Source organism: Anoplopoma fimbria, chromosome 21 (assembly GCF_027596085.1).
Source record: "Anoplopoma fimbria isolate UVic2021 breed Golden Eagle Sablefish chromosome 21, Afim_UVic_2022, whole genome shotgun sequence".
Classification (NCBI taxonomy): domain Eukaryota; kingdom Metazoa; phylum Chordata; class Actinopteri; order Perciformes; family Anoplopomatidae; genus Anoplopoma; species Anoplopoma fimbria.
In genome coordinates this window covers 21,538,928-21,564,250 of record NC_072469.1, presented here as the reverse complement: position 1 = coordinate 21,564,250, position 25,323 = coordinate 21,538,928, and the positions used below count along the sequence as shown (strand labels likewise).

Below are 25,323 nucleotides of genomic sequence, written 5' to 3'. Positions count from 1 at the left end.
GTTGAAACTATTTTAGAAGCGCATACTCTAAATACTTTCTCAGCACTGTGACAGTCATCCGTGTAATACATTTAAATATCTGGCAAAAACACAAGCTATTCAGTAGACTGTGTGCAAGAAAACTATTCAACAATTTAAATTTCTAAATTAAATTAAATATAATCTAATAAGTTTCCTCTTCTACACCGCTAAACTGAACACCAACTCCAATTTAGGACATGCCATGAATAATAGTAAAAGAAAATCATTATAAAAAGTGCCAAAGCTCATGTGCATGACAAAAAACAGACACCTCCACTGCCCCACTGGGATTGTCTCCTCTGCGATACATGACATCAAAAATATACATTTAGCCATTACAATACCGTAAAAAAAAAGACGTAACACAAACCCAGGCCAAAGCGGCTGCCTGTTAAAAAAAGGCAGACTCAGTGAGTGTCTGCTTCGACGGAGAGCAGACACGTTGGGTGAATAGACTCCAGTGTGTACAGCTTCTGTTTCTGCGCTGCATCACTGCCACGCCACAACCTGACGAGCCGGCCACTATGCCGGAGTGTGTACCAGCGAGAGCCAAAACTGTGCTGGGAGTGACTCCGCAGAGACATCCCACACATTGCAGCCGATTCCCTTTGAGCCTATGCAGAAGCTTGAGTTTGTTGTTCCATTATGTAATGCTGTGACAGGCTACACTTGAATGACTGACTGGTGCTAGGTTAGGCTGTGAGGTAAATGTAACCATGGTGTGTGTGCAAATGTTGGGCTGAAGAGGAATACAGGCCCCATGCACATGCAAAATGATTTTTAGTAACAGGCAAAGCATGAAGGGAGACAATGCTGCACGCAAAGCCCCACAACTTAAGAATGCTGTACTATATTTACAAAGGACTGAATATGTGAAGACTAATCTCCACCTTATACACCATTGAAAGTGTTTATGTTGAAATGTGCTACATGTTGCATAATAGAGTAAAATAAAAACCATGTATTTTTTTTGAATGAAATAACAACAAACAGCAATTTAACTTTTTATGTTTTTATTTTTTGAATGTATAATCCTTAACTACTTCTAGAGACAAAATAGGAAATTGAATTAAAAAAAAAAAGCAACCCCAAGATCTTACCCTTAGAAGTTAAACAATTTACCAATAAGTGCTAGACATGCACAAGAAAACACTTCCGGGTAAAATCCAAATCAGCTCGTAGTTCAGGTTTAATTTCCAGATGTGTTGATTTGATTGAAGAGTTTGTCCTTAATGACCTGAGACATCAGGCCATGAATTGCCTCTATGGTTGTCTTGCAGCTAAAACAAACCAGAATGAAAAATGGTGATTAGTTAAATTACTCCAGCAAAACAGACACAACATACAGAGGTGTAACATCAAGGGCAATAACTAAGGAAGGTGTTGTTTGTAGTACTATGTCTCCGTTTGTGTTTCAGTTATTACAGTAACTACTATTAATAAACAGATTAGTAGACTTAATTGTAATGCTCTTTACATTTCTTTGAATCATGAACATATTTAAATTAATCCATTATTATAAAACAATGGAAAAAAACGTGATACTGCTGCATGTTTATATTTTTCTTGGTCTGGTTTGAATGGCACTACTTGTAAATAAAATCACTAATAAACTACAGATCAAGAAATTAGTTGAATTATTTGTCAATTATTTGCAGCTATTTTGATAATCAGTTAATGTTTGAATATTTTTGTGTTTTATATTTGTTTTTATACAACTGAATCTTTGTCATTCAGATAAAACAAGACAATAAGATAACTTTTAATCAATTAATTGGGATTTCAAAATCAGTACTAAACAAAATGTTGGTTGCAGCCATAAATCAAACATTTGAATAATTGAAAATTGGAGAAAAACACACACACACACACACACACACACACAATTATACTTCTTATTAGTGCCCAATTGAAAAAAAATATTTTTGAAAATGGGATTATTATTATTATTAATACTGAATATCACACAGTAATAAAATATAATGAAATGAGTTAAAAGCAATACTATCACAATTTTCTCTTTAGGATCTGTAATATAAAGTAAGCAATGGGAAACATAGAAATTAAAGTTCCCAGAATAAAAGGAAGTTTACATTTTAGTCTGCAGTCTTTTTATCGGAGAAAAAGATTTACCTATCTCGTGTTGCTTTGGCCAGTTTGTCCTCAGACTTCCTGTCATGCGTGTCCAACCCAAGCATGAAGCTGCCTCTGCCCAGCTGGGCCTCCGACTGCTCCAGCTTCTCCGACAGGTCAAACACCTGGCCTGTGGTGTAGTCCGAGTTCTGACCATCCAACAAACACACACACACACAAACCGATTCATGCACAATTTGCCAACAAAAGCTAGATAACAGATATTACACAAAGAAAACAAATTTTGCAGAATGGCAACAAATATGTCCAACAAGCTGCAGGAACACTTTGTGTCTGTCGGTGAATGAAAAGAAAGCCAGGGAAAGGTTTGCCTAAGGTGAGGCCGTGTTTTTAGTGGAAAAGGTAATTAAAACACAATGACACGGGGGCCCCTGACTAGGGTGACAGTGTAGCAACTGACAAAGCCTGTCACCCAAGGAGCGGCTCGTCCTTGACATCTAGTCAATTCATCTTCATCCAGAATGCCAAAGAGCTTACTGTTTGGATAAGCCTGATGCCTATTTAGACTGTTTAGTCAAGCTCGGGACAGAGTGACTGCATCCACAATGGGAATTCACATGAGGGGATTTCGATCTTTAGAATGAACTCGGGGGGGGGCATAGGAATCCATGGTGAACCACGAAAGCATCTGTATGGCCTGAGTTGGGCCCAACTTTAATATTTATCTCCCATGTTAAAAGGTTTAAATTAAGCACATTACTAAAATCAATAAACAGCGACTCATAGCTACTAAGCAGCAATAAATCATGACATCACAAGCGGGTGACTGAATGTCTCAGTGAGTTATAGTGTAATAATCAACCATAAATCAAAATGTCAAACAATTAGCAAACATTTTGTTTTTTGATGTTGTCTACATACCGTGAGGAGACTTGAGGAACTTAAGGTATTGACCCAATATTTGTTCCAAAGGAGTTCCAGAAGCTTTCTATCAAGGGAGGACTTAAAGTAAGTTACCTCCAAGGCGTAATACCTGAATAAAACAAATCAAAGTAAAAACATGAGCCACGTACAAATACACAGACATATAGTAAAGGGTGCACTATACAAAAGTTCTGCAATTAATAAAAAAATATAACATACATGATGTATTTTACAAGTACTGCTATCATTACTTTTTTTAATATTGTGACAACACAGGGATATACATGAATACTCACTGTTTACAGTGAACACCAAAGTCTTCAATCTTGTTCAAGGGGATTGTTTGGTATTCTGAGGGTCCCTCATCAGGAGGTTTGTAACCCTGGAAATCCAAAGAGGAAATGCTGAGATTTAACAACATACTAAAAAGCTCGTCTGTACAATAACCAGATAATTATTACACAAATAAGGAAGCAAGTAATGGGATACACAGACAATTGCAAGATCATAAAATCTAGTTTGTATAGTAAAACAAATATACAACATTAAAATACAAATTTCAAAAGTGCAAACATGAGCATTAATAGCAAAAATTTTTAATACGATTAGAATAATAGTCTCAGGAGAGCTACCGCTGTATACAGTCTTAGCTTTACCTTTGGGTAGGTCCTGAAGGCGCCAAGGTTGACTTTTCCTGCTGAAATAGTCCGAGTGGGGTCGATCTGTAGAAAGCAAGATACAGTAGAACAGGAAAACATAGTCAGGGGTCAGACAAACCTCCAGGGAACACTCAAATCCGGCCACCAGGAGCATTTACTGTGGCTGTCGGAGTGCTGAAAATGCACACTTAATTATATGACGCCCATGGCATTAACTGCTAAACCAAATGAAGTGGAAAATGGTATATATGGTTGCAATACCATAATATTCATCAGTACTACATAGAAAACCCACAACCAATGCATCAACAATCTCACCCCTTCTCTGTTACCCATACATTACCTTGTTTTGTCGTAGTTAGAAAGAAAAGGTTTTACTTACATAAATACCATGCTCATGGGGTGCAATTGGAAGTCATAGGAAACTAAGCATTTGGCTTGAAATCAAAAAAACAATTTGCTATATCCGGAGTCTTACCACAACAGCCACAAAAGGCTCCTGAAACTGCTGGTTGAGCATCTGAGTGCTGACATCAATGCCAGACAGCCAGCAGCCATAGCCTGGGTGACTGTGGTACCAGCCAATAGCATTCTCCAGCCGGCCAACCTGAGGGATTTAAGATAGATGTAGTTTATTATTCAAGGCGTGAAATACACCATTATTCAAGAATAGCACAGACAATGGGGAAAATAAAGAAAGTGTGAAAATGTAGCTGAAAAAGTAATGTTACTGACAGCATTTGGTACAGAAAGAGAATAAATTGTGTATTTTTAATAACAGTATAGGATGATATGGGTGAGATTGTGGTTTGATATGGATAACATTTTACTTTCACTGTATATGTAATTTAATTTTGCAATATTGATAAATAATACAGGTTTCGATAAAATAACCAGACACAAATGTTTGATTTTGTAAATGATGACCCTTACGGATCAAGGTGCTTCATCATTCACATTGGTTCTAAATCTTTTAAAACAAATTCTAACATTACGATACAGTAATCCTGCTTATTGCTTTGTAACAGTGCCTTTAATAGTGTAATACAACTAAGGATAATAAACAAATAGCTACCATGGTCGGAACTGTAGACAACATTATATAATCTGATATATAGCTTCAAACCTCAATCCTACGGTAAAAAACCATCACATGTGGGTATCAGCTTCAAAACTCATGTGGGTATATGTCTAGTCCACATTACAAACATAAAAGTAGGTTTTCTTTAACATACAGTACCAGTCAAAAGTTTGGACACACCTTCTCATTCAAGGGTTTTTCTTTATTTTTATTTTTTCTACATTGTAGATTAATAGTGAAGACATCCAAACTATGAAGGAACACATGTGGAATTATGTGGTAAACAAACAAATGCTCAACAAACCAGAATATGTTTTATATTTTAGAGTCTTCAAAGTAGTTGAATGAGAAGGTGTGTCCAGACTTTTGACTGGTACTATATATATATATTTATATATATATATATATATATATATATAAATATATATTTATTATTTTATTTATTTATATATATATACAGTACCAGTCAAAAGTTTGGACACACCTTCTCATTCAATGGTTTTTCTTTATTTTTATTCTAATTTTTTTCTACATAGTAGATTCATATTGAAGACATCCAAACTATGAAGGAACACATATGGAATTATGTGGTAAACAAACAAATGCTCAACAAACCAGAATACGTTTTATATTTTAGATTCTTCAAAGTAGTTGAATGAGAATGAGAGTATATTACATGATATGTAATATACTACTGATTGTAAGTCGCTTTGGATAAAAGCGTCTGCTAAATGACTGTAATGTAATGTAATGTAATGTAATGAGAAGGTGTGTCCAAACTTTTGACTGGTACTGTTTGTCAACAAAGTCTTGAAATAAAAAAATATAGTTGCTATCAATTAAATCAACAGAAAGTGATGAACTATAAATCCAACCAGCTGAACAGTGTGTGTGTAGTTTGGTTCCTCCTCTCTCTGTGAGAGGCCCTATGATGAATATCAGTGTCAGACCTGTTTGGCATTCTCAATGTAGGCGGCCATGTACTCATAGGCTGCAGCCTGGGCGTTGACCCGGGTTTCAGTGCCCTCCACGGGCAAAGCAAAGCTGTCCATGATGATCATGGTTTCTCCATCCACCTTCCCCAGCATGAGGCCCATCACCTCCAGGTTTCCTCCAGACCTGGCATGCATCACCATCTTCAGCAGGGCCAGGGCTGAGATCTTGCAGTACTTGAAATAGTGATGACTGTGGGTCAAAGACAGACATGTTTAATATCACATATATATATATAAAGGGTGGTAAATACATGTGCACAGGCCACACAGGTCACGGTAGTCGTATATCCGTGTTGACAAGCCAATGCTAGCTTTGTAGCCAAGCTGTTTCCTCTAAAAATAAACTACCCTGACACATGTAGAACATGCTCAGGGATCACTGGGTATCCACTGTTGTTGTGGACTTACTCCTTCGTCCATGGCTTAGCAGCGAGGATCTCTTGTTGTTGCTTTTTGTCATATTTGTAGATTTCGTCTATGCTCTGTCCTTCCTGCATGCTGTTGGACAGCTCCCATGTTTTCTGAGCCGTGCTGCTCCCCGCCATGACCACTTATTATATAAGCAAACAAACTGTGTCGTTAAAACCCCTTATTTCTGCCCAAGAAAGCGATGAAATGTTATATTTCTGCAATAGTTTGATACCGTAACGGGGCTAAATGTCCATTCGGTCAGGCAGCCATGACAGTGAGCGATACCATTATACCAAAGTGCGACGTCTGTCATAATGTCACACAAACAGGACGTTGATATGATTTTATAATAAACGAAATTCGTTTAACATTTAAGTTTAACACAGTATACAACAATGACATTCCATCTGAAGTGATTTAACCGTGTGTATATAACTTATATTAAAGTGTAACCCCCCTCCCCCCCCGCCTCCGCCAGAACAAATGGTTTCGTCCTGTGACGTCACACAAATGACTGTCGAGGACTCACTGCCATCTAGTGGCGGTTTTCAGTAAAGCACATTTCAATGGCACAGGTTTCTTTGACACTGTGCTCGGTAGCCTCAACCAGGTCTGTGTCGTGGTTGCCAATAGCAACACTATGATGCTTTCCGCCATGCTGAAAGCATTTGTCACTTTTGGGTCTGTGAAGGCACATGGTACGAATATGTAGACAATACTTGTTTTAAAATAGTAATGTGTATATGACTTCTGTAGCCAGAGGGTGAGTGATTAATGGACGTTGAGAGGAAGAGGAAACACCCAAAGATATATCACTCAAGTGTGATACATGCAAATAGAGGTATGTGGATTATCAATGATTTAATGAGTACATATACTGAATGTTTTAACGTGTTAATGTCTTTAACAGACTGGTAATCAAACCAAGGTGTTGATATGCCTCCAGCATCAGCAGTGCACAGGATCCCCCAACATCCAGACAGAGGTACTGTGTCTGATACTGAGCAGATTACACTGTTTGAAGGTAGGTTTGTGTAACAATTTACGTGTTATATATTTGATACTTTCCAGGTTTAGGTTTAAGTTTGCTGCTGGGAAATGACTATGACAGGAAGAAGAAGAAACTTCAGCAGGAGCTTCAACTGGACTACAAGCATTATGCTGCCAAGGTCTGGTGATGTATTTGAAAGATTACCATTTTATATTTTTATTTGTTGCCTCTCTGTTGCATTTTGCTGAGTCACCATCCTGTCCTATGTTTTCATGTTCTTCCTCCAGATAAAGGATCTGAAAACTAGTGACCCTCCACCAAAGCCCCAGGGTCTCTCCCTACCTATTGTTGAGAAGATATCGCTTCAGGTGTGTGTCTGTTTGTTTCTGTGTGCCTGGGTTGGTGCTTACGTTTTTGTTGTGTGTACATTTGTTAGTGTGTCCCCGAGTGCACCTTAGCAGGAAACAGGTAACCCATCTCATGGCAACTGCTTTTGTTTACAAGTGCTTGCCGCCCTGTTAAAGCTTATGCAGAGTGGCCTTATGGATAAGGCATCAGCCTCCAGAGCTGGGGATTGTAAGTTTAGGTCCCACCTGGGTCAGTAAATGTATGAACAAATTACAGTATCTTGAAATACTATAGCTGAGTCACCAATAATGCAGGTATGAAGTAGGAACAACTTTGCTCATTAACATTCAGGCCTATCTTAGATTAATACATAATGCATCATTGTATCTAAGATACAATTAGTTCAGGGAATGGGACAAAAAGGGAGGTCCTTGCAAGGTTTTACTTGAAACCAAACCTAATTTGTTAAACTAATGTTAACTCAAATGAACAATGAAGTGGGTAGATCAGCAATGTAGGCAAATGAAAGCAGTTCATGAATGTGTGTCAAGTGCGCTGTGGAGGTGTTGAAGGTGCAAAACCAAACAACAGTCATGCAGGGTGGATGATTGCTGTAGCAAGGGAAATACACAATGAACAGGTGGACACAATTGTATAGCCTGGATGACCCAGGTGAGCTTAATCAAGAAGACGACCCTTCCTTTTCAGCCCACTGCCTGCTGATGTTGGCCAGGACAGCCTCCAAGACAGGGAGGGCGTCACATCAGGCTACAAACCCTGTCAGCTATTAGTCAATCTTCAGCCATTTTTGCAAGAAACTATAAATAATAAACAGACTTTATTAAGTCAGAAGAAATTCTGTTGCTTTAAGTAGTTACTGTCAAGTAAGAGTTGACTATGATATAAGAAAGGTACAGTGGGGTTTCTTATATTCAAAAGATGAGTTACTGTATACCGATGGTTTCATATATTTAGTGTCATTGTAATGTGTGAGAGTTGAGACTGTTTTCAGTCATTTTTTAATAATCAATTAGACATTAACAGCAAAATGAATGAATGAAACTAGAAAGAAGGGAGGGGTTACACATAGTATTAGTATTAATAAGTCCTTTAAAAAAATATGTAGCTGGTGCCCTGTCCAAAGGATATGGCTGCTCCAGACACATACATCTGATTTTGTTTCTCTTACAGGAAAAACTAAGAGAGGAGAGAAATAAAGAATATAACCTCTTCCTACAAGAAAAAGCTCAAATCCCAAGGTTTAAGAGGGGAACACCTCCTGTCACTTTAAAGGTAATGTGAATAATGAAAGTTATTCAATTCTGCTTTCTCTTTAACAAAATACATGGTATAACACCAAGGTATAAAGTAAATGCTTCTCATATTCCATTTTTCTTCTTCAAATTTTTACTTTCAGCCCGGACAGTTTCAAGCTACAGATGCTGAGTACATTTCTTCTGCAGCTTCTCCTCTGCCCATCCTCAACATCCATACAAACATACACCCTCCTCCCAGGGAGCGCCCTGCATCCAGGAGAGATGCTGCCACTCTGACTGAGGCAGTAGATAATGGAGAAAGCACAGGGACTGGGGGTCCAGGCCATCGGAGACGAAGGCGTTGGAAACTCCATAGACCAAAAGAGCGATATAGCTCTGAGGAGGAGTCAATCACGGACAAAGAGGACGAGTTTGAATTCAGACACAGGAGGCGACAAGACAGACACACTCCAGAGCCAGAGCACAAAGAGGAGAGAAGAACCAGAGAACGCAGAGCTAACAGGTGTAGCTTTTTTCTGTAGTATGATTCTGAGCTATTTTCGTCTGTTACATATATACCATAGATAGAAGAGTAGATATGATGCCATAATTTATCTTTACTTGTCCGTCTCTATGGCAGAGCTCCTCAGGGCGTAAGGAAAATGGAGGCCCCTGGTGTTCGTGATCAGGACAATGAATGGGGCGGGAAGTCAGAGTAAGCAAGATTTAATTTCTATGTACTTTTCTGGTTGACAGCAGTAATGAGGTTTGTAATGCTGAATCAATCATTACAATAATCTGATTGAATGAGCCAACACAGGGTAACTGCAAGACAAGACCGGTATAGATCATTTCTGCTATATTCAGTTATTGCTCTCCAGCTCTTCTTGTGCATGCAGTTGCCTTTCATTGTAGCCGTTTATGCCATTAAGTTGAGCCACACTCAGTAAGCTGTTAACGTGTGGAACGGTGATGGTGGGTGAGCCTTGGCCCAGCTCCTGGCAAACAATTACTCACTTCAGCTCTACCAGAGTAGCTGGATTGATTGGAGGAGGAGGCTTCACCCCCTATCTCTGAGACCAAAAGCTCTGCAGGCAAACTAAGAGTGCAGTGTGTGATGTAAAATGTAAGCTGGGTGTGACTCAGACGGCAACGACGATTGTTGTACTGTTACCCTTATACCGTCAGTAATTAGAGGGCTACTTTTCGAGTGTCTGGTTTTGTCCGTACATAAACATACACCCTCCTCCCAGGGAGCGCCCTGCATCCAGCAGGAGAGAAGCGGCCACTCTGACCGAGGCAATGGATAATGGAAAAAACACAGGGACTTGGGGTCCAGGCCATCGGAGACAAAGGCGTTGGCACCTTCACAGGCCAAAAGGGCCTTATAGCTCTGAGGAGGAGTCAGTCACAGACAAGGAGGAAGAGTTGGAGTTTAGACACAGGAGGCGAAAAGACAGACACACTCCAGAGCCAGAGCACAAAGAGGAGAGAAGAACCAGAGAAAGCAGAGCTAACAGGTATAGCTCTTTCTGTAGTATGGTTTTGAGCTATTTTCGTCTGTTTTATATATATATATATATATATATATATATATATATATATATATATATATATATATATATATATATATATATATATATACCATAGACAAAGGAGCAGGTATGATGATATAATATCTCTTCACTTGTCTGTCTCTAAGGCAGAGCTCCTCAGGTCATAAAAAAGGTAGAAGCCCCTTGTGTTCCTTATCAGAACAACAATGAATGGGGTTGGAAGTTAAGATTCTCATACAAAGTTCCATACATTTTCGCAATCAGTAAAATAATCAGATTGATTGAGCCAATACAGGGTAAGTGTAACACAAGACCGATATGGCTCATTGCTGCTATACTAAGTTATTGCATTCACTTCTCGGAACTTCTCGACAACGGCAACAGTGTTTCATTGTTTCTGGTTGTGCCATTAAGTTTAACCACTCTCAGTTAGCTGCTAATATGTAGAGAGGTGATGGAGGGTGATGGAGGGTGATGGAGGGGTGCCTTGGCCCAGCTCCAGGGGGAGCTGGGCCAAGGCTTTTACAATTACTCACCCCTGCAATATAAGAGTAGCTGGATTGATTAGAGGAGGAGGCTTCACCCCCTGTCTCTGAGACCAGAAAGCTCTGCAGGCAAACTAAGAGGCAGTGTGTGATGTAAAATGGTAGCTGGGTGTGAGTAAGACGGTAACTGAATGCTGTGCAGTTACCCTTATATACTGTCAGTAATTGTATGACTCTCGTGGAGTGTCTGATTTTGTCTGTGTGTCTGTGTTTAATAGTCTGCAAATGCAAGACAGCATGAAAACGGCTGCAAGATCCAGACCTGCTACCAGCAAGGATATAGCTCAGTTTGCTACGGGACTGATGATTGGTAAATACCTTTCTTATTGCATGATGCTTTTGGACACATATTGACTTGTGGGATTATTGATTTTAAATTCATCACTTGAAATATTTTTTCAGCATCACAAGTGACAGCACTTGTATGTTTATGGCTCTCTGTTGTCATGCAGGAGCAGCAGAGGAGCAGACAGCATCTCAGATGAGGAAAGAAAAGTACAAGCAAGAGCTGCTGAAACAAATTGCTGAACAGCAGAGAAACAAGATCAGGTGATTATTGATTCACTAACTCATCCTTTTCTAGAATTGTTTCAGCTGGCACATCCTTGTGATTCAACAAAGTACAAAGGATGGAGGATGATGGATTTGTACATTTTGTTTTTCAGGGAGAAGAAACTTGAGATGAGGGTGGCCGCCACTGGAGCCACAGACCCTGAGAAACAGGTAGATCAGAATGACAAGAGCAGGCTAAAATTCTAACAGTTTTTTTAGAAACATATTCCCTGATGTGATCGTCTCGATCCCATCTTACTTTATCCGTACCATCACTCTGAATGGTATATAGTGAAGTAAATATTGTAGAAATGCCTCAACAGCACGATAAACACATCTCAAAACTATTTTATCACCATCATAGATGATTATTATATTATTTTTGACTTGACGCCTTGAGCAACACCTTATCTTGAGGTTTTCTGAATATCTGATGCCTTGTTTCCTTTGATGGATCTCTTTCACACAATGCACCTCTTCCAGCCCGACCGATTTAAGCAGTTTGGGGCTGTAAATCGACAATATGACAGATGGAGACAAGATGTCCCGCAAGAGGACACGGAACAGAGAGGTCCCCCAGGAAAGTCCCACGTGGACTACAGTACAGCTCTCAGTCAGCTGACAGAGAAGACGGGGCCAGGATCCAGAACTAGAGCAGCACAGGGTGTCCCCTCGCTGGACTATTTCAATGACGACTACCACAGGGACTTCTCAAACATCCTAGGACAAGTGGCCACCCGAAGGTAGCTCACTGATGCTTTGTGTTTCCATACATGAATGATATTAACAACTCTGCTGTAAATTCACTGTAGTTTATGTGATTTTGTTTTTTCAGGGTTGCTGGTGCTCCTCCTCCTGTTCCTCCCACTGTAAATAATAACTACAAGACTCCACATGATGCTGCTTACTACTACTATGGGACCAGGAATCCATTAGACCTTAATCTTCCTTACAATCAGAGTACAGTATTTCTACCATCTTCATGTTATTTTTGCCTCTTTGCCTTTTATTAGAAATCATGTTTACATGTTTACGTCATTTCTGTTTCTAGCGTCTTCTGCGTCATAAAGTAACTTGCGGTATTTGTCCGTTTCACCTTAGATTGGAGAGATTCACATCGGCTTAAATAAACTCCCAGACCTCACTGTAGAGAACTATTGCCATTTATTATAGAGCCTCTTTATCGCTATATCAGTGGCCAAGAGGACTTGGCATTGCAATTCATAAATCTCATTTTACAGCAGAACTGATTTTATTCCTAAGGGGATATACAGTTTATTAAATATGAGTTCAGCAGATCCAGATGGATCTCACTTCATCCAAGGGGTGTGTTTGGTTACATTCATTTTATTTTCATTCTAAGTTTGCAGCCCAATTTGGGCCCAGGTCTGTGCTCACAAATATTAAAATCTGTCAGAGTGTGGCAGCAGATAGCCAATGAAACTGTTAAATCTGTTTCTATTCATTATCTTGTATTTTTGCATTTTCTTTATTAGATGGTCAGCCTGGAGGGATGCATCAGTCGGGGAATCTCCACATACCTCCTCAAAGACAACCCACGTTCGGACCCAGTGGCCACATTGGGTCAGTGTCCATTTTTGCAATAGTAGTTTATTTATCCAGATGAAAAATTCAATGTACACAATTTAAAACAACTTCAAAATTTGTTAAAACTTATTTATACTGAAAATCAATTTGCAAAGTATGTGAGCTTTTACACAAGTAGATGGTCATGAGACCTTTTGCTTTTTTTCCAGAAGAGGGCCCTCACTGCAAAATAACTGTGTATCTCATTTTTTAGAGCAACTGACCAGCATAGTGCGTCTCCCCTGAATGTTGGAGAGCTTCCTGCAGACAAGTCCGAGCAGAGGAGAGAGAAGGCACTGAGCTACCAAGAAGCACTCAGACAGCAGGTATGACATCAGATCTACAAGACATCCTCTGATTGCCAAGGGTGGAGCAGTGAGCCCCGAATGTTTACTACACATGGCTGCGTCCCTGCTGATCGCTTTAAGCAGACCCCATGCTTTGATATATAATAACTAACTTCACAAATTAGTGATGACAGTTTGGTACCAATAAGTACTTGCAGCAGTGTGTTTTCTGGCTCACCTTCCAGTTCTGTTAGCTGGTAGTTAGATGTGTTTTTTGGGTTTGGCTAACTCAGTCAGAGTTGATGGAGCAGCACACTGTCTGACACGCTTACTGTCACACTGACATGCTAGTGACTGCTGGAACAGGCTGCTTCCTCCATGCTGACACCAGAGGACACCCAGACATCGATTCATTTTAGGGACAGACCAGATATTTTGACAGCTGGACCAGATCATGCTGGAGGCAAAGAATTGTGTTGTAGCAAGACTATAAGACAAACACAGACTTGTTTTCCACTGAAGCGGTCTCAGAAAGTTTATCAACTATCAACGAAACATTTTGCCTGCCTTGTGTCTAGATCACAGAAAGAGAGGAGCGTAAAAGAAGAGAGAAAGAAGAGAAGGAGCGATATGATGCTAAGATAGAGGCCGAGATGATGGCGTACAACCCCTGGGGGAGAAGTGGAGGAGGTGCTTCAATAAAAGACGAAAAAGGCAACCTTGTTAGTAAGTTGGGTTTAACTTTCTGTTTTAATGAAGTCTGCTAAATTTGAGATAATATATGATGGATCATAATAAATAGTGATACAGCTTGTTTTAGGTACTTATGAATGTTTCCGTGCCCTCAGGTGACTTGAATCAAATGCACAGGACCAACGAGGAGTCATATCGGAATCCTGTGTCCAGGAAAGATGGACAGACACAAAGCTTTTTGATGACTAATGGACAGACTCCTGCAGTTGAAGGCAGTTCTCCCTTTTCCCATCGAATATCAGGTAGTGTTCACTTTCTCTGAGTCACTGTGCCAAAGTTGTGGCAAACTGGCTCCTGTCATCCAGTGTATTTCAGTGTACTGTGCATTCGTGTGTGCACATGCACACATTGCTCTTCTTTATAGATGGATGGACTGTCTGGTTCACTTTTCATTGCAGGTTTCAATGAGAAGCCAACTCCACAGCAGCTCCACATGCAGGACAGATACAAAGAAGATCTGAAACAACAGGTAGGTTCTGGGCCACAACCTTCAGTCTACGCAGGCCACTGATTTGATGCTGCTTGGATGTCTCTCCTTTCTTTTTTATGAGATCAGAAAACTTTTTTAATTGTTTACAAATACTTAAGTGGTCCTGAACACTCTGAAGAAGTTGTAAATAACTATACATGTAACTTGTCGTTACCAACAGATAGAGCAAAACAAGCAAAAGCAGACAGAGGAGGTAGAGCGAATGAGGATTGAGGGGGAGAAAGAAGACAAGAGGCTGGCGGACCAAAGGGCTCGCATTCAGCAAGAGTATGAAGAAGAGCAAAGAAAGCAAAAGGCGATTCGGGTAAGGAGTTCATCTCTTTGATGAAGAGCCTCACTGTCATTCCTCTTTCCTGACAGCTAAGGGGTCACCTCACACTGGGCTTGGCATTGAGAAACAATTGTCTTTACTCTCTGCAGCATAAGCAGAAAAAAAGTGATTGGATCCATGAACCTAAAACACAACACCAGGAGGAGGAAAAGAGGGTGAGACAGGAAGAAGAGATCGAGAAGAAGGTCCCTGAGAGCGACAGGGAGAGAGAGGAGAAAAAGGCGCAGTTGAGATACGAGGTACAGTAAGCCTGAAAAAAGACATTGGTGCTGTAGCTTTCAGTTTTATTTAACATCTCTGTCAAATAATGTGACTCTGCTCATAAATCAGCAAAGAGAGCCATCTCCTCCCATCCCCACCCATCAGAGGAAGCAGACAAATCTTGTGGCATCCAGACCTTCATCTGCCGTGAGCCAACTCAGCGCCAGGACTGTAAGTAACACAGTAAACGGATGCACATGTTTTTAAATGAAGACTCCTTTGATGTAAATCTAAAATGTAATATTTCTGTAATGTAATGTACATTCTAAAATGTAACACAACAGGAGTGCTCTGTGTCAGCACCACATTCCCGACCAGTCCCTGAGGAAATACCCCAGCTACAAGGTAAGACTGTCTTAAGTAATATTTGCCTCACCCTCCTCAAAAAACACCCATCAAATGTCTCCATGCTTGTAAATCAAAAATTGCCACGTAATCATTTATTGTTGCCATCCTGTTTCCCCTCACTCCCTCTTGTTGTTTCAGACGGTCAACAGGAAGTGATCAGAGAGCTGTCAGCCCTCCGTAAGTATCTGAGAAATGAACAGAGACAACTGGAGGTTCAACTAGGCCAGACAGATCTTCAGGAGCGTCACTACACTCCCCCCAGCAGGTATTACAGTCAGACTCCCCAGCAGGGGTAATTTGTGTCGGTATACCTTGCCCAGAATGAATAGGATTTTTTATTACTTTCTCCCTGGCTAAAAAAATAGCCATTTGGAGAACCTATTAGACATGCTCTAACCCTTCAGGTCCAATTTTTCCTAAAACACCTCCAGTCACATTCACGGTAAGACACAATCCTGATTCTGACTTGATTTTCTAATTGTATTTAAGGAGGCACTTTCATTTTCTGAGTTAATGAAAGTGAGCCAGGTCAAATTGGCTATCTTCTGATGTCCATTCAGATTTCAGGGGCTCATTACCGAGGTAATATAACAGTATGATCCTATGTGGACATTTTCTTTTTATCTGTAATTACCTTTTTAAGATCAGCAGGGTCACCTGCAGTGCAGGACTCAGTAGGGATTCCAAATGTTGCTGAACGACACTTTAGCAGGACACATGGCCGCTCGTTACCTCAAACCATCCACCTTGAAATACTCATGTGACATAATTTATGTAGAAATTCCACCCCCAAAAAGGGCAGGACTGTACTACAAGCTACTTTTAAAGTATCTGCTTATATTCAAATGAGTTTTCTGCAAATCATCAGAGAAATGCCTTTGAGCTTGTGCCGGTGTCACAGTTTGTCTTTGGTTCCAATATAAGCTGCTTACACAGAAAGCCCCATTCTTTAGGCCTCATAAAAGCATTTGGAGGTGTTTAACACACAAACCATTCATTATGTCCTACCTTTTTTTTTAAACAATACTCTCTTAAATCTTTTTGAATCTGGCCTAACTTTTGAGGGCCAGTGTATCAATTGCAACTTCACGCTGTAGTCATAGAGATGCATCTGGGTGTTATTTGTTAAAAGTGGGCTTTTCCTCCTTTGCTCAGACCCAGAGGAAGACGCAGAGGGACCCTTGAATCAGTGCACAACCAAGCAGTCCAGCCATCAACCAGGAGTCCCTTCTCTGGTGCTGCACGTGTTAAAGATAATATCAATGAGTTCAACCAGCTTAAACACAGAGGTAATGACACATACACTGATTGGACACTGGTTTGTGGACAACATTTGTTTGATAATAGTGATGAATTGAATTGAATCATTTGATAACAAATCAGTTTATCTCATTGAACTTAAACCAGTTGGATTCTGCTTACTTTCCATCTGTACTCTGAAACAACCACTTTTTCTAACTTTAAGGAAGTGATTGAATAATCCCTCCTCTTATTGCCTTGGTCATGGTGTTGATGTAAGGACAAGAGACGAAGAACACCCTGGTCCAAAACCAGCTGGACATTGCCAGATGGATTAGATTTTCCAGAACCTCATCAGTCCTCTATTTCCCTCCAGCCACACTGAAACTTTAATCTCATGAAGTCATGGGAGGCGTCCATCAGTGACAGGCTGTTTGGCAGCGTAAAACAGGGAATGTGATGCAAGCGACCAAGGAAATGGCTTTGGATGGGTTCCCAGACCGAGTTAGTGCAAGGGTCTGAAAGACACTCAGAGCTCCAGCTTGTAAAACCCCCAAAAATCGAGAAGGAATGCTAGTTTGTGACGAACTGACACAATCACTTGTCAAACTTCTAGATATAAATGACTGATTTATGGCAACCTTGCATGTGAAACCTGCATCAGATCCATTCTGTCGAGTAAAACCTTTATAGGAAGTACTTTAGTGAGGATGTATCCAGGCTGTGGAGCTGCTGAGTCACAGCCAAGTTGCTGTTTCAGAGAGTGGAGGAAGCGGGGGAGTGTAATGAAGGAAGCAATTGGAAATCACTCGAACAAAAATGAAAATTGTTAGCTTCTCTTCTAAAGTCTACCTCTTATCTGCACCTCTTGACCTTATCTTTCTCATTTATTTCTGTGCTAATTCAACTGTTATGCTGCATTTATCAAAAAAAGAAAAGAAAAAGCCACTTGTTTGCTAATGTAGGACAAATATGTGACGCTACTTCATGTGAAAATACCTATCCATTATTTGTCAGACACAGCATCTCGTGAGGAGGTCCGTCACATGTTCCCCGACCCTCCCACTGATGAACAAAGTCTGGACATCCAACAGCAGGCCCTTCTTCGTGAACAACAACGCAAAATCAGGCTTATGAAGAGAGAGGAAGAGAATGGTCAGTGGGAAGACAAACAGTCAAATGTCTCCTGTTGTGCTCTTTAACTCATTGTTCTGTGTTTCCCTACAGACTCTTTGGAACAGCAACTGAGCCACTATCGTTCTGTGAGTAGTCATCACACTATAAATATGCTTTTTTTTCTGACAGGCTGGTTGAGTACATCTTGAATGTTTTTTAAAGTTAATTGGACCCTGCCTGTGTTTCTTTCTTCTCTCAGAGGAACAAACCTGGACGCTACATCCACAGAGACTCCATATTGCCATCTGAGACTGCTTTTATTGGTATGCCTGACTGAACATAATCTGTTTGTAAAGACTGTCCCTGTTGCTTTTTTCCTTCTTCTTTCAAGTATGAAGAAAGTGTGTACATCAGTGAGGGAACACAATATGCTTTAGGATTTTTCCTTTTCTAAGCCTCCAGACATTTTCCATAAAGGTGACACGGCTGGGGAAGTCAGCTACATACGCTCTCACAATACCACACTACAACAGCCTCTGCGCCGGGACAATTCAGCTCTGTGTCTCTGTGCCAGGCTAATTGTGGAACATGCCAGCTCATGTCTCTGTGTTGCAGCTGGTGCCAATGCTGGGTGCAAGGGGGCACATGCCAGCTGTAGGGTGGAGATAGCACAGTGCCAGCCATTGGGAATGGGGGCAGTAGAGACATTGTTTAAAAAGTCTGCTGCAGGAAGAGAGGCTTTTTGAATACTTAGCCTTTCACCATCTGAACCCCTTCCAGTAAAAAGTTTTCTTGAAAGGAATTACTAATATTATTTTCATATTACACATATTTAAACTGAATTAACTTTTTTTTTAAGGACTGTAATCTCTGTCATAAAAGGTTTGTGTGTAAAGATGAATGGCTTTGTCAGATGTTTACAGCGGCGATGCATGTGAAGGGCAGGTCCATCAACAGAGACACCGTCGGCCCTCAGCCGAGCGCCATGAGAGACCAACCTCACGGAGGAGACATGACGATGATGTATGGTGCTGAGCAGTAAATTATGAATTATTTTGTTTGCTTTGGGTCAAAACGATCTAAGTCACTACAGTACCAAAGCAAAATCCCTTCCTGATGATTTCAGTACTGAATTACTCAAGACCCAGTAGTTTTCTAATTTTACAACATTAAGTTGATGGGAATTGTAGTCAGTCTCTTCCCTCTGATCTCTTTTGTACTGGAGGTGTCCGTGGATCAGAAGGACTGTAACATCCAGCCAGATGCTCAGTCTCTGCAGTCAGTGACTAGTTTGCACCTTGAATCCAAAGTCAGGCCCCCAAACCAGCACCGCATCAGGAGACAAGACACTGTTAATCATAACCGCAGATCAGGTGAGAGGAACTTCTTACCAGTATTTATAAATGATGGATGCTAATATAACAAAAGCATAACAAGTCTGGCAAGTGGGTGCGTGAAGAAGTTGCGGTTCACAGAAAGAGTTGAGCAGTGATGCCAAAAACACCTCTGTGTCTCATCTTACACGCCTTGCACTAGGAAAGTAACAGATAAAATAAAGACCATGTTATATTTATTTAAGCTGGCTTTTAACCAACTTTTATTATGCGTTTTTTTGCCAGATTTCTGACACAAACATTTTTTATATACCTGCTAAATTTGAGGTATCTTTTTTTCTTCTGATTGTTTGAAGACATGCGTGATAGATAATGTACTCCTATGCACTCTCCAGAGGGGCCGTCTGGTGATGAGGTGGATGTCTCGTCTCTGCGTTCTGCCCTGGAGAGGCGTGTCTCCATGGAGACTGTTGCCACAGAGGCTTGGCTTCGGCCCGGCACGTCAGATACTGTAAAACGTGCCGGCTTTATGGAGAGACCAAACAGTCGGATGGCTGATCCACCCTGGAGTTCACACCGCGTCTGGTAGCTCCCTTTAGCTGGTCTCCCATGTGAGGCTAGCTCCCCTTTTCCTTGGATGGCTCTCCTGAGAACGAACATTGTTGCTGTATGATGCTGGAATCACTTTCTGCTGACTAACATGTTATTTGTGGGTGTTTGTTACATTAAACAGCTTCAAAAGCTTGTTAGAGAGTCTGCCTACAAAAACATTGTCAGTTAGTTTAGACAAGAATCATCTTACACAAAGTCACAGTTGGTTTTTCACTCAGTGGGAAAAGTGCACTTTATAACCTGCAATAGAGTTAGTCGCATATCTGTGAATACACCATAAACATATGTATGTGTTAATGTAGTTATTTTTGTTATAAAGATGGGGGAGAGTTTATTTTGTAATAAAATGTTATGTTAATGTTGCCCTGGCTGATCATTAATGGAGAAAAATAAACAGCTAGCAGTTCTGTCATTTAGAAGTCAGTGATTCAGCATTTCAAATAAACCAAGTTCAAAAACTTTATTGACCTAGAACCTGATTAGAATGCCAGATGATGTATTGTACAGAAAGTTGTACATAATCTTTTTTGCAACATAGAAAACTTTACATTGCTGTATCATATACATTTTGTTTTCTACATCCATGAGCAGGAATGCATCCCATTCATACTTAAAGCACAGCTAACATTTGTCATTTTCTCTATACATATACCTTTCCCGCAAACCAAAAAAAACAAAACATTAAATATATTATTAATTTTGATTTTGTACACAAGAGTGAAAACTAAACTCAAACATGAAAACAGACTAGTGACTCAAAAGCAGCTAGCATCAGGTTGCTCTCTTCTCTTCCAGTTTCAGAAGCCCAGTTGTCATCTATCCCCGATAAAAACCTAAGAACATATAAAATGGAATAATTTAACCCTTCACTTTCCACGTTCATGTTCAATTACAAATCGTACGGTATAGGACTATCTGCGGGAGATGGTAAAGTCAAATAAATTATCACAAAAGTAAAATCTCCAGTGCATTCAAAAAAGAGATCAAGTGCAGCAAATCCAGAGGAGGAAAAGAAAAAATAAAGAAAAATAAATGAAATCTAGTGTTATAAGATTATATTACACAGCGGCAGATCTGTACAACTAGGTTCATCCAAGAGGCTACCAATACTAATGTTAGCCATCTGCGGTGCAGACAGAGAGATCATTACTATCAATGTGTGACAAATGTCACATTTCATAGTTACTAAATATGTCCTTTTGCATGTTGTCGAATTCATTCACTCTTTACCTTTTTAAATATACAGTAAGAAGCACACATCTTTTGAAATATATTCCGTCTGAGCAGATCAGAGATTATGGAAAACTGTCAGTTGTTAATCAGTAGTTTTATCCAGTGGAGGCATCGCTACACCTTGTACAAGACGTTACCGTTTTCATCGTGATATCAAGTACTCTGTCGGGGCTGTTTGTGTGTATAGGCGTGTCTGTGTGGGTGTGGTTGTGACAGGGTTAAGGGTGCGGGTGTGTGGTAGCAGATAGCTGATTGATCATCAGCTGTTTAAGTCAGGCATGAACCCTATGGAGGGCCCTGAGGTGACACGGAGCCACAGCGCAGTCGCACAGATCTGAGATGGAGGCCCTTAGTGGAGCTCTGTGTTTCGAGGCTGTTCGTGTAAGCAGCATCACTGGGCCTCCTCCCCCACCTCTGAGACCGCCTCCTGCTCGACGTGGGCCGGCTGAGGTTCTGGTTCTGGTTCTGGTACGGGCTCAGGCAGCTGTGCGATGTGGAACACGAGGCCGATGCGCAGGAAAAACTTTCTTAGAATAGCCCGCAGCTCTGGGATCAGGTCGAACTGCATGATCTCACACAGTAGAGGGTAGTATCTGGACGCATGCGCCTTGAACTGTGGGACGAGACAGAGAGAGAGTGAGACAAAGACAGAGACATGTCTAAAGAAAACACTTCTAAGCAATTCAATCATATTTATATGCATATGCTGGTTATTTGGTAAAAAAAATGGCTTTAGGTGTCAAACAGTTTGTAAAATAAACATACTATTCAATGTAGGGTTAAATGGTGAAACTGTACTTTTTTGCAGTACATCAGTTTTATTAATCTGAATCTAAATATTGAAATAGTCGCAATGTAATATTTTTGATGGAATCAGTTTTGCTTATGCTCTGCTGTACTCTGCTCCATCTACACCCTTATTGTTATTGGCATATAGATTCCCAATTTAATGGTAATCTATATTCATACCATGGCCATATAAAAGCTTTTTTCTGTTTAGTAGGTCTCTGTTTGGCTGTCAGGCATCTCAGCGATCGGAAACAGTTAAATCACAAATTTTAAATCAGTGCACAAGACATAACTAACTGCAAAAGTTACAAATGCAACAAGCTTGAAAAGTGGATGATGATTTGAACATACCACGTTTTTATTTACACAAATGGAAGAAGTGTTATAACACTCTGAAGTTTCAAAATGGAGGAATAACTGCCGCATTTGTTATTTTTGGATATCAGTCCTAGTTGTAAATGGCGTGTGTCAGGAAAGGCGTCATGTAGTGTTTTTCCGGCTCCTCACCCTTTCATCACTGATCTTTAGCACCTTGGTGAGGAAGAGCAGCAGCAGGTTGGTCCAGGCCTCTCTGTGGCTTTCTGAGTTCAGAGCCAAGAAGTATGCTACAGCCTCACTGCACACACTACATCACACGGACAAAAAGAGAGAAACACTTCAGAAATGTATAGCAACATTAAACACAAAGGACTACTGGATATTATGAAATCAAATAGACTGTCAGAGCTGTGTTGCTCTGTAACTTATGTCAGCAAGAAAGCATCTGCTTCTCCGCTTCGCTTATCAAATGAGAAATTGCCACGATGGGGATGATGAAGATTGTTTGTTTCGCTCAGTAACTGCTAATTAAAGCCACTGACTGAGGCGGTTTTGAAAACAATGAGCCACTTTTATGCACAGTTTAAGCTTGAGAAAATATGACGCAACCTCTGACCTTTGTCCTTTGACCCCGAAGCTCTCTTCTGACATCAACACTCCCTCCCTCCCTCCCTCCCTCCCTCACACTCACAGCTCTCTTGCAGTTTAATCTCTGTAACCTAATCGCTTCCCAAATCTGCTTTCCACCCTGCACTCATAAAACTTGCATGTGTGCTGTACATGGCCTCTGGTAAACAACGGTCTGTGTGTGCGTGTGTGTGTGTGTGTGTGTGTGTGTGTGTGTGTGTGTGTGTGTGTGTGTTTGTGTAATTAAAGAATACATTTCAAACTGTGTTGCTTTTGGATGACAGGATGAGGCGATATTTAGAAAGAGGGAATGAATATTAAATACAATGTCTTCACAAATTAGGATTTCTGAGCCACTCGCACACACAGAGGCACCATCCTTCCTCCTCCTCCTCCACCTCCTCCTCCTTCTCTCCTCTTTCTCATCTCCTCTCTAATAATGAATGCAAGTAGGAGAGACAGACCATCATCAATTGGTGGATTGAGGCTGGGAGAGGAAGGCGGGTGAAGCCTGCTTGTGAGGCGCTGGATAAAGATGCAGCGATGACAGCAGTGAACAATGAAACATCAGTGTGCGTGCTGGATCTTTACAGCGCCCCGGCATCCGTTACAGAGAACTGCCGAGCCGTGCACACGCTGCGCCTTCGCCACGAGTAACTGACTGCAGACAGTGACATCAAAACAACCCCCCCCTCCTCTCAGGGTCAGTGTCTTATTGTTTCTACTTTCTCTGAGGAGACTCAGACGTCTGTGCCCAAAGAAGTGTGAGTTCTTTATTCCAACATTGGAGCAAGTGGTAGTGAATGTGCCAGATACGTGATAGTCCTCAGAGAACATATGCATATACTCAGACACATACACTGACCAGGGTTGGATCAAATGGATGAGTGGATGTTAATATTTCACAGATGTAATGGCAACAACATCCCTGATATGGTGCCTATCCTTTAAGATCTGGAGCATTTTCAATAACTACTTACTGCCCCTTAAATATTATTTAAATCTATCATCTATTCTCAGATTGAACTTTTGAAATCATAAATATAGTTAGACCAAAAATTCCCATGTCATCTATCTCACACCCAATTGAATAACTTCACCAGTCAAGTCTTTGCAGACAGATGTCCTTTTCCTAAAGCATTCGTCATGTTTCCATTGCCAACTACCAACTACAACAAAACCTCCAATTTGTTTCGGATTTCTGTCATTTTGAGAGCACATGCACACATAAATGTTTTGCTACAACTGCCTACTTTACACATGTTTAGCAGCAGTAGTATACTATGTGCAGAGAGCATCGTTAGCGGGATGAATAAAGCAGCACAACAACAGAAACCATTACAAAGAACTGTACTTTAACCTGTAAAGGTACATGTGGTGGCCACTGATAAATGCATGTGCACTACAGTCATTGTCTGTGGGCAGATTGCGGGACTGTCACAGGGTTAACTGCAATGATGAGTGTCAGAACAATATGAGAAGTGTGTTGTATCCACTTAGAAATCATGTTTAATATCAATAGAGGTAGCGGAGTAGGTATAATTCTCATTATATAACAACTGATGGATCAGCAATAATTGTGTCAAATGTCTGTTCCTTACTTGAGCAGTCGTCTCTGGACCTCCTCCCAGGCGTCCTGGCGGTTCTCGTCTGTGTACATACGAAACAGGATGCGCAGGCCACACGCCAGGCTGCTGGTCTCCTGCTTCAACAGGTTGGGCTTCGACTTTCCTTTGAAACCTTGAACACACACACACACACACACACACACACACACACACACACACACACACACACACACACACACACACACACACACACACACACACACACACACACACACACACACACACACACACACACACACACACACACACACACACACACACACACACACACACACACACACACACACACACAGCAATTTAAAACGGTTCTATATTGCTGATTATTATTATTATCCCCAATCCGCCCCGAGCAGCGACACAGCCTGAGGTAAAGTGCTAATCACAGCTTAGACACAGACTGTGATTTTGCGCCCTACCTGCTTTCCACAGTAAGGTCCGCTGCTCGTTGTTGGAGTTGAAAGCCTTGGCGAAGCCGTGCGACTCCAGCAGGCAGTCCAGCAGCTTAAAGAGCTGTTCTGAGGTCAGGTAGCTGTACATGCCCTGGTTCTGGGTCTCCACTGGGACGTCGGCTGCACACGAGGCATCCCGCTACAAAAAGGCAAACACAAGACAGCTTATCATTGTCTTTAATCACATACACACTAAAATATAGAAACAGAGGTAAGGTTTTAAACTCCTAAACAAAATCACCGACCTCAGAGAAACACTAGTGTTTGTACCTGAGCAGCAGCAAAGTTCTCAGCATCTTCCTTCTTACTGGTGGCAGGAAAAAACACGATGTTATCGATAGTCTGGATCAGCTCCAGCTGCACGACACACTTTATCAGCAACGCTGTGAACAAGCGCTGCTCCTGGAACTCTGCGGAACATAGAGGGAGACTTCAATCAGAAAACATTTACTCAGACGAAAACACACAAGCAGTCAGTCTTCTATTGA

General features: G+C 40.9%; 3 protein-coding genes across 3 annotated transcripts in view; 1 reads left to right on the top strand and 2 right to left on the bottom strand.

Annotated features, from left to right (window-relative positions):
• Positions 1 to 1,028: 1,028 nt before the first annotated feature.
• Positions 1,029 to 6,489, bottom strand: cops5 (COP9 signalosome subunit 5). Its single transcript, XM_054622776.1, has 9 exons — positions 6,418 to 6,489; positions 6,183 to 6,324; positions 5,730 to 5,964; positions 4,177 to 4,305; positions 3,696 to 3,761; positions 3,336 to 3,421; positions 3,037 to 3,148; positions 2,155 to 2,303; positions 1,029 to 1,301 (listed from the first exon to the last, which is right to left on the bottom strand). Exons 2-9 carry the CDS (start codon positions 6,317 to 6,319, stop codon positions 1,211 to 1,213), a joined length of 1,005 nt encoding a protein of 334 aa, XP_054478751.1. The 5' UTR covers positions 6,320 to 6,324; positions 6,418 to 6,489; the 3' UTR covers positions 1,029 to 1,210.
• Positions 6,490 to 7,121: 632 nt separating this feature from the next.
• LOC129110613 (centrosome and spindle pole-associated protein 1) lies at positions 7,122 to 19,775 on the top strand. Its single transcript, XM_054622748.1, is given in 28 exon segments — positions 7,122 to 7,170; positions 7,257 to 7,354; positions 7,464 to 7,544; positions 8,716 to 8,817; positions 8,942 to 9,303; positions 9,421 to 9,495; positions 11,100 to 11,191; positions 11,334 to 11,430; positions 11,547 to 11,604; positions 11,935 to 12,176; positions 12,269 to 12,393; positions 12,930 to 13,017; positions 13,235 to 13,346; positions 13,886 to 14,033; positions 14,156 to 14,302; positions 14,459 to 14,529; positions 14,711 to 14,854; positions 14,971 to 15,120; positions 15,212 to 15,313; positions 15,427 to 15,487; positions 15,629 to 15,755; positions 16,646 to 16,779; positions 17,747 to 17,884; positions 17,957 to 17,991; positions 18,105 to 18,168; positions 18,759 to 18,883; positions 19,071 to 19,218; positions 19,575 to 19,775. Coding segments are annotated over 28 exon segments (3,369 nt in total). The 3' UTR covers positions 19,769 to 19,775.
• A 1,633-nt stretch (positions 19,776 to 21,408) lies between these two features.
• The window catches only part of arfgef1 (ADP-ribosylation factor guanine nucleotide-exchange factor 1 (brefeldin A-inhibited)), a 48,136-nt gene continuing 44,221 nt past the window's right edge, over positions 21,409 to 25,323 (bottom strand). The window contains exons 35-39 of the mRNA XM_054622737.1: positions 25,106 to 25,245; positions 24,803 to 24,974; positions 24,360 to 24,498; positions 22,321 to 22,438; positions 21,409 to 21,637 (exon numbers count right to left, since the gene is read on the bottom strand). Coding sequence (XP_054478712.1) covers positions 21,416 to 21,637; positions 22,321 to 22,438; positions 24,360 to 24,498; positions 24,803 to 24,974; positions 25,106 to 25,245 — 791 coding nt within the window. The 3' untranslated portion in view covers positions 21,409 to 21,415. The remainder of the gene's footprint in view (positions 21,638 to 22,320; positions 22,439 to 24,359; positions 24,499 to 24,802; positions 24,975 to 25,105; positions 25,246 to 25,323) is intronic.